Here is an 8,767-nt window from a genome sequence, read left to right as displayed (position 1 = left end):
CCGGGCCCGGTGAGGGCGCACCAGCGCCGTTTTGAGCCCTCTGGTTGTTTCCTGGAGACGAGGGACCGACCCGCCTCCTCACAGCGGCGGGGCTGAGGTGGCGCCGCGCTTCCGGCCTGGCCGGGCCTTCCGCTGCCGGCGGCTGAGGTGATGGCGGCGGGCGGCAGCGACCCGCGGGCGGCGGACGTGGAGGAGGACGCCTCGCAGCTCGTCTTCCCCAAGGGTAGGCGGCGAGGGGGTCGGGGGGTGATTGGAGGCCGGCGGCGGCCGCCTCTGAGGGAAGGAGCGCTGAGGGGAGCGCTCGTTCCCTCAGGGGCGGCCGCCGCCACGCTGAGGAGAGCTCTCCTTCCCTCAGAGGTGGCCGCCGTTCCTGAGGGGAGAAGCGGTCCCCTCAGCGCTGCTCAGCCCCACAGGTCACAGGCACGCCGGGTACAGAGCCCCCGGTGTTAAAAATCTGGGATAATAAACCGTTCGCCTATGTTGAAGGAGCCCGCGGTGGCTAAGATGTGGCTGTTCTTATGTGGAGCGTGACGTGTGCGCGGGAATAATAATAATAATAATAAAATTCACATCAGGTTATAGCGGAAAGATTCTTGGGTTTTGATATAACCATTATTTTTTTATTTATGTTTCCTGACATTAAGGTAGTGCGGCTTTTTAGGAAACCAGCTGTCCAGAGCCTGAGTTGTAACTAGGGACGCTAACACTCTGTTTTTGGTTTGTTTTTTTTTTTCCCCAGAAAACTATTCAGTATAAATTCCAGAGCTGTATTAATTCCTCAGAGCTGCTCTGGAAGAGGAGGAAAAAAAAAAGGGGGGGGGGATAATAGTGCTTCATTTTTTAACAAAAAGCATAGTCCCAAATGACTGGGTTTTGGGTGCATTTATGCTAAAATCTGCAGCTTACCCATGTTCAGCCCAAGTTGCTTTACCGCTCTGTTGCAAATAAAGGTCACCAGTCCCTTTCTCACACCATACCCGACTGGTTTTATAAAACAGTGCTGATGGGGATGCTATGGCTGATCCTCCTGCTTTGAGCAGCTCCTACTGCTGGTGTTGAAAGACCTTCTTATTATTGCAATGAATATGGCGGTGATGAACAAAAATAAAAAGAGTTGCCTAAAAAGGGGTGGGGGAATCTGTTAAGATTGGTCAAAACCTTTTTCTGATAATAAAATTTCAGTGGGTCAATTCACCTTTCAAGTAAATGAAGCCTTTTTAAAAACGTTCAGCAGCATCCACGTGTATTTTAAGAACTCGGAGGCTTCCAAAGACCATAGGCACCACTTTTGAATTTTTCGAACATTACAGTTCTAAATATTTTTTTTCTAAAACACTACTTTAGTTCTGCCAAAAATGGGTGAAGGAAACATACTGCAAAAATGTAACAAATCAGAAGGCTAGGGCTGCAAATATAAAATCTGTGGTCAAAAAGACAAACACATTGGACTGTCACTCAAAATGGTGTCATTTTTATCGGCATTTATAGTATGACATGCTGCACGATCACTGGTGAAAGGGCTTGCACAATTACAGTGAAGCACATTGCTCATTTCCTTATTGCCCAAAGACAAATTTAGATAGAAAACTCCTGTAAGTGGACTTTATCCACGCTTTACCTTTTTTGTGCTGACGTTCGCTCATTCAAATGTAGAATTTGAAACTGCGGAAACTCTTCTAAATTCAGAAGTACATATGCTTCTTGAGCACCGTAAGCAACAGAACGAGAGTGCAGAAGATGAGCAGGAGCTTTCAGAAGTCTTCATGAAAACCTTGAACTACACAGCACGCTTCAGCCGCTTCAAAAACCGGGAAACCATCGCCAGCGTCCGAAGGTGAGTGGAAGAGTCAGGGTATAAGACTGTACTGGAGAAGCTGGTGTGTAATACTGGTGTTGCTTTATGAAAGTATGGTTTAGTGGTGTTTCCTGATTTGTACTATAATTCTGAATCTTGTCTTTCTGAAGAGGCAAGAAGTTTAATCGTAATTCTTCGTGGAGGGTTGTACTTTGTGAAGCCTTGTGAACCACTTTGTTTTCAGTATTTAAATGTCAGCTGGTTGCAATTAATGGGAGGATTTTCTAGACTTTATAGAGTAATTCCGGAGAAGTGGAGTTAACAGATGTGACTTTTCTTTTTTCCTCTGTGCAGTTATATAATTAGTCTTTCTTCCTGAAAGAACATTTAATTTGGTGCCAAAAGCAGAGTGGGAGGCTATTTGGTTTGGGTTTTGCCCTTTTATATTTCTGGCTTACTTCTAATTTCACCAAATTGTTGCCTTTCCTTCCAGTTTGCTGCTCCAGAAAAAGCTCCATAAGTTTGAGCTGGCGTGTTTGGCTAACCTGTGTCCTGAGACGGCTGAGGAAGCGAAAGCCTTGATTCCCAGGTGAGCATTTACGGATCGTAAAAGGACTGCTTTATACTTCCCTGTGATCTGAAGCCAGCTATGGGCAGATGCCATCTCCAATCCAGCTCTGCTAATGGAAAACCTACCCCTTGATCCGACAGCGAGGCAATCTTTGTACATGTCCCTAATGACACTTCTAACACTTACTTAATTAAGTGTAAACAGCTTAAATTGGGAGTCTTAGCCCACCCAGCTGTGCTTGGTTGGGTTTTGGGGGTTTGTTTTCTGTTGAAACAAATGACATTGCTGCTGTAATGAACTGTTTTGTGGATAAAGTACAGGGGAGCAGTAACTTCTTCATATCTTGATTTGTTACCTCATGGCCTGAGGGAGAGGAGAGAATGAAATGCTCATCTGAATTACAGTTTCTTCCTTGTATGCTAAGATTTCATAGCAAGACTGGACTGGCTTATGAGCATGAGGCTATACAGACTTCATTTAGAGGTCTATTTTAAACTTGCACCTGCCTTGCCTGTTTGATAAAACATTTTGATATTATTCAGCAGATAGTTCTGGGAAGGATGGAGTTTTGTCATTTAGAGAGGAGGCACTCCCACAGGGATTAGGGTGATATTTGTACAGTAATGTTACAGGCGGTTCCTGATGGTACCATACAGGTGGGTGACGCTGGCTTTGAGACCAATGGGAGAGAATTATGGCTGTCTGAAATGGATCCGGGGGGAGATGATTTCTGAAACCTTTAATGTACCCTCATTATCCTAATCTTGCAGCCTGGAGGGCCGATTTGAAGATGAGGAATTACAGCAGATTCTTGATGACATTCAGACTAAACGCAGCTTCCAGTACTAAGGTTAACCCTCAGCCCCTTCATCTGAGCAGAAAAACCTGGGAACTGTGACTGCTTCTCAGCCCTCTGGACCAACCCAGCTCCTTGCTGTGCGAGGGGAGCTGTGGATACAGGGTACCCCAGCGCCGTGTCACCCACAGGTGCTGGAGGGCAGTGTGGTCCTCCTCCTTTGTTCCACCTGTCTGTTGGTAAGGACACCTGTATTGTGAGAGCCGAAGAACCTGAAAAGCCTTTTCCCAGTGGCTCAAGTATTTGTTTCTTCCAAATCCCTCTCCTGGATTTGGGAATTTTCAATGTGATTCTGTTGTGACTACTTTTTTTTTTTTTTGTGAACTTCTAAAAGAGATGGAGAAACTTGTTCTTGACTCTTGGAAGGTTTAGTCGTGGGTGGCATCAATTTCTGTCGTGGTTTTTTTGCTTTGTTTTGTTTTTTTTTTTTTAATTGTGTGATGAGGACTGGATTTATTGACATCTTCAATACTTTTCTATTCTTGTTTAGTGTAAATAAAAAGATTTCTAATTACGGCCATGTGTTTGATAAACATCAGGTGCATATTACGGTCAAGGACTTTTTTGATAAACGGATCCTGTGATTATTAACCTCTGTTGGAGATCTGGGGCCTCCAAGTGCTTAGTAACACAATTACAATTTAGGACAGGTCAGTCAGAGGCATTATTAAGTATGGTCATAATGAGAGAACCTTTGGGCAGCATCTCCCTCCCTGCTCCCCTGTTCTCTGCCAAGTGATCGCAGGGACCCACCCTATGTATCGTTTCAGAAAAGAAATAAAGAGTTTCACCAGTGTTGCAAAAGGGAGAGAAATACAGCATTATTTCAGCTCTTACTGGAAACTTAATGTTGCTCCTATGCTGGAAGGACTAAGCTGGTTTATGACAACTGCTTGGGCTACCTCAGCTGAGGCACGGTGCCTCACTGCAAATACCATTTATTTCTGTGCTTTAGTGGCATCATGTCTCCTGTAAGCCAATAAACCACACATGCCTTCTAATTAACCACAGTAACTTTAACTGGATCAGGATAATTATAACTAAAGAAAAAAGTAAGGTGTTGTGGCAAATTTTTTATTTTATAGAGCTCTGTGGCCCCTTGTGATACGAGAATTGCTTTCCAGTAGCTGCTCCCACTGTAATTTGGTTTGCCCTGTAAAATGTTTCTGTTCGAGCAGCTTTAAGACATTTTCGTATTTTAAATACACAAGCTCTCATATCTTAATGAGAACTCATTTTTATTCAAAGAACCCCATCACTTTAGACCTCTTTACCTACACTTCTGGGTAAAATAAAAATTGGTAAGCATGACTACTTGTAAGCTAACTAAGACTCCCAGGGTGTGTAACAGACTTAGTGATATGACAGTGATCTCAGAAGATTTGCACCATCCTCCACAGAAAGATAATTATGAGCACTGAGATTAATTGTTCTTGCTTGTTGTGCTTCGATACCTGGTGATTAGGCCGAGGAAAGAGGAACTGAATTCCAAGGGAACTGCACGAGGTGCGATCCAGTTGTAGCTGTGCGCTGACCGTGGGCAGTATTAACATGAAGCGGTACTACCCGTTTCGGAGAGGCTGGAGCCGGCAGAGGCCTTGCTGCCCAAAGCCCAGGCCCGGGGGGGGGAGGCCCGTGGGTGCAGCTTCCCCGCCACGGCTTGAATTTTGGTCATCCTTTTCCCGCAAGAAAAGGCGAGCGGGAGGCCGGGCGCGCCTCCCCGCAGCCTAGCTGTACCATCGTGGCGGCCGATCCCCTCAGGCCCGCCGGCCCCCAGCGCGCATGCGCGCACTGCTTGGCGCCTACTGGGGGAGCAGGGGTTCCGGCGGCGCAGGCGCAGCTCGCGGCACGCGGGAGGCTCGCGGAAGACGCGCGCGCCGTGCCCCGCGCGCCTGCGCACTGGCCGCTGGAGGGGGGGAGGCCACCTGCTCGCGCTGCTGAGCGTGCTGACGTAGGGCGCGTGCGCCGCCCGGTCGCTGGTGGGGGAAGGAAGATGGCGGCCGGACGCGGCGGGGGCTCGTGAGGCGGCGGCGGCGGCTTCCGGGGCCGGCGGGACCAGGCGTAGTGGCGGGGCGACAGGGCGCGGAGTTGGCGTACGAGAGAGTGGCGGGACGGTGAGTACGGTGTGGTGCTGGGCCGCTGGCGGGACGGGCGCGGGGCTGGGCAGCCTGGGAAGTGCGGCTGCCTCCGCCATTTTTAGGCCGCGGCCCAGAAGCCGTGCGGCCCGGGCCGGGAAGAGGCTGGGCCCCCGCGCGGCCCGCCAGCGGCGCGGGGTGGGTGCTGCAGCGAGGGGCCGCCGGGCTGCCCGGGCTGGGACGCCCTCGGGAGTGCGGGGCCCAGGCCTCGTCCGCCGGGTGAGGTGAGCGCAGGGCCCGGCTCCCCGGCGCCGGGCCACGGGTGGGGTGTGCTGGAGGGCTGAGGTGGTGGCCAGAGCTGGGGTGAGAGCAGGTAGGTGGCCCCCTTATTTGCCTGCTGCGCAGTTGTCTGGTGGTGGCCTCGCCCGACTCTATCAGTCCTGTCTTTTTCGACTTTTTTTTTTTTTTTTTTTTTTTTTTTTTACAATATTATTATCTCAGCCTTGGATTTGAGCGGAGATCGGGTTGTGACCGCTTGAAGATGCGGCTTGGGAAACCCTGGCCGTTACGGCTAGATACAGCCATGTGTCGCAGACCCTTGCTTATTCTGGAAGGGTGGATGGATTTAATGATGATAGGGTGGCACATTCCACTGATAGAGACTCGCCAGTCTACCGTTACGGCATGTGTAGCAAACCTAGGTGACCTGTTAAATTCGAAAAAATACTTTAGCATTCGGTTTGAGAGAACTGGTTAAACTTTGTGCCTCCTTGAAGATGAATGTTATTTCTCACTAGCTGACTGTTGGCTGCTTTGTTATGCGTAGATAGCTGTATGGCTTCAAATACAATATTTTGAAATATTGGTACTCATTTGAGCATGTCTGTTTACCTTACAAAAGTTGTCATAGGTAAGTAGTTCTGTACTGGTTTTGTACCTCATTATACCCTTAATAGTAATTTGTGAGTGGTATTTGGGCATCTGTTTTCCTATGTAGACATTAGTCCCTCATGCTTCTCCTTGCAACAGACTTTTATCCTTTTATACTTTTCCTAACTCAAATTGTTTTATCCTTCCTTTAAGAAAGGCAGCACTACATACATATTTGTTAGAAAGTTTATAGTATGCAAACAACATATTCGTGTTAAAATATTTTGGGGTTCCCTCTTCCTGAATTCTTTATTAACTAAATTGACTTTTATTTCTCAGTAGTTTGCTGCAATATTCTGCCATCATCCTTAATATAAGACCATATAATCATAAAACATTTTAAAAGTCTGGTTCTTAACACCTTGTTCAGTTGTGCTGTAGCATTTTTAATGGGAAGATCTGAAAATGTAGTTAAAAGACTTCTCATTTAAACACTCTCAGCACAGTAAGAAAAATCTGTCTTGTCTTTGATTGTTTTGCTGTTAGCATTTTTGGAGTTCTCTGCCCAACTGCTCTACAGTTTAGAAGTTAAGCTTTACACGACCTTCCTGCATTTGGCTGTTTCAGAAGTGTATGGAACTACCAGATATAATATTAGGAGCATCATTTTTGGTAAATAAGTAGTGGAGGACAGGCAAAAAAACAAATCTCCTTGAGCTGTAGAGAATGTTAGGTGCTAGTAACTAGCATATGTTTAATTCAATACTCCTAGAGCTGCTAAAACCTTTTAAATTGTCAGTCACTGTTACCTGAAGTTTTGGTGCTCCGTCAAATCCTTGCAGCAGCAAACATTAGACTGTTTGGACCATTGGAACTAAAAATTTCTCATCAGTTTTGTATTCCTGTTAGCAGCAGAGGTTAGCACAGGAAGTAGTAACGTAGTGATCCTAAATTGCACTTGAGACAGAGGTTCTAGAAATGACATCTTTGGCTGCAACAAAGAGAGGCCTCGATCTGAGGAGGGGATGAGAAGGCTTCTGTTTTGTTCCAATCCCTAGGAGGTGTCTTAGTCTCTGACTCACATGAAAAAAAAAAAAAAAGTCGTGGAAAAGAGTTTTGGTTGAGTAGGGATATGAAAGGAGTACAGTTTAACTTTTTACTGAGATGATTCCACGCGAAGTATTTCACTTTTTTGAATTTGCTAGCCATGGGGTTGATATCTAGGGAATTTCCATAGTTGGTTCACTAACACTGAAATTAAAATAACTTTAGCCTTGCCCAGATATTACTCTAGCTTACAATTTGGAAAACTACTCATGTCTTTGTGCAGGAAAGTTGTAAAAACAATCTGAAAACTTTATCTATAGTGCGCTTATGAATTTTACAAAATTTCGTCTTTATTTGCTGTGCTTTCATTCCAGATACTGTATCGTTTTCTTATTGAAAGTTTTATACAAAGTAAAAATACAGATATGCAGGTTTGGATGGTATAGTTAACAAAGAAGTGTCATTCATATGTACACCTTAGTTAAAAAGAGTGTTGTTAGAGCTTAATGGTGGGGTGGGGATATGGTAAAGAGCTTTCAGAAGATTAAAAACTTAAAATAACCTTGGTTTTCTTCTATTACAGAGAATCTCTGAAAGTAAGAGCAGAGAAGTAGACTTTTTGATAGCTAAATAATTCTTTGTTGCTTGTATTTTCTTATTGTTTGTTTCGCTTCAATTTAGAGCATCCATGATGCCATATTTTTAAAATGGTGCTAAACTTACCAGCAATCCATTCTTGCTCTCTAGTATTTAAAAAAAACTACTCAGTGTTTAATAGAATGTCATTTCTGGTTCAACCAGCTCTCCACATTCATGCTGGCTGTACCAATCATTCTGTTGCGAAACTGGAAATGTGATATGAAGTATATATTTACCAGGAAAGAAAGTAAGCTAGTTTCTCTTATGTTATGCAATATTACTTTTGATAACATGTTTAGTATAAAGACAGTGCACGTACTGCGACGTGAAATACTGATTAAAATTGTTCTTCAGTTTGCGGTAATGTAGATTAAAGTTTGTGGTGGGAAAAGGTAAGGCCTGAATGTGTTATAGCATAGTAGAAGCCTGTGTTTTTGTGCAGGTTGTAATTAGAAAAGTGGCTAAGTATTCCAGCCTTTCATTGTTTGCTTATTTTAAAAGGTTTTATTTCAAGCTTCTTTGCCTTGTCTAAAGGGGACTTGGTTTAAAGAAGGAAAAAAAACGAAACAAACCAACCCAGAAAGAAACATGAAAACTGTAGTACTCTTTAATAGCTTAAGCACAAGTCAGAACACATTAGTTTAAATCTACTACTGACTTGATACTTTCCCTTGAGCCATTGTGCTTTTTTGGTACAGTTCCTTCTTATTTGCTTAGGGTGATCACAGTTACAATTTGTAAGGCATTCTCTGAATGTCGAGGGATACTAGAGACAAAATTATTTTACACTTGGAAACTCAGCTGACTGGTATTATTCCCCGTTTACATCTGCACCAAATTACAAAATGGAATAAGTATGAGTCTGTGTAGCAAGAATGGCCATGATAGACAGATCCCAGTTTATCTAGGAAGCT

At 44.8% G+C, this 8,767-nt stretch overlaps 2 protein-coding genes across 6 annotated transcripts in view; both read left to right on the top strand.

Moving 5' to 3' along the window:
* The first annotated feature begins 55 nt into the window (after positions 1 to 55).
* POLR2D (RNA polymerase II subunit D) lies at positions 56 to 3,738 on the top strand. The gene is made up of 4 exons (XM_074589980.1): positions 56 to 223; positions 1,654 to 1,834; positions 2,289 to 2,384; positions 3,137 to 3,738. The coding sequence occupies exons 1-4, from the start codon at positions 151 to 153 to the stop codon at positions 3,213 to 3,215; spliced, it is 429 nt and encodes a 142-aa protein (XP_074446081.1). The 5' UTR covers positions 56 to 150; the 3' UTR covers positions 3,216 to 3,738.
* Positions 3,739 to 5,192: 1,454 nt separating this feature from the next.
* The window catches only part of WDR33 (WD repeat domain 33), a 71,379-nt gene continuing 67,804 nt past the window's right edge, over positions 5,193 to 8,767 (top strand). For all 5 annotated transcript variants that reach the window (XM_074592452.1, XM_074592448.1, XM_074592449.1 and 2 more), the window contains exon 1: positions 5,193 to 5,336. The gene's annotated coding sequence lies outside the window, so the exon portion shown is untranslated. The remainder of the gene's footprint in view (positions 5,337 to 8,767) is intronic.

This window comes from Larus michahellis, chromosome 6 (assembly GCF_964199755.1).
Source record: "Larus michahellis chromosome 6, bLarMic1.1, whole genome shotgun sequence".
Taxonomy (NCBI): Eukaryota; Metazoa; Chordata; class Aves; order Charadriiformes; family Laridae; genus Larus; species Larus michahellis.
The sequence above is the reverse complement of the archived record's forward strand: the minus strand, read 5'-3'. Positions and strand labels throughout refer to the sequence as shown.

What these genes read in the sequence shown, in the direction of transcription:
- POLR2D (XM_074589980.1), top strand. Translation starts at nt 151, where the DNA reads ATGGCGGCGGGCGGCAGCGACCCGCGGGCGGCGGACGTGGAGGAGGAC. An exon ending in ACCATCGCCAGCGTCCGAAG is followed by an intron (nt 1,835 to 2,288) that starts GTGAGTGGAAGA and finishes CTTTCCTTCCAG; the next exon opens with TTTGCTGCTCCAGAAAAAGC. An exon ending in GCGAAAGCCTTGATTCCCAG is followed by an intron (nt 2,385 to 3,136) that starts GTGAGCATTTAC and finishes CTAATCTTGCAG; the next exon opens with CCTGGAGGGCCGATTTGAAG.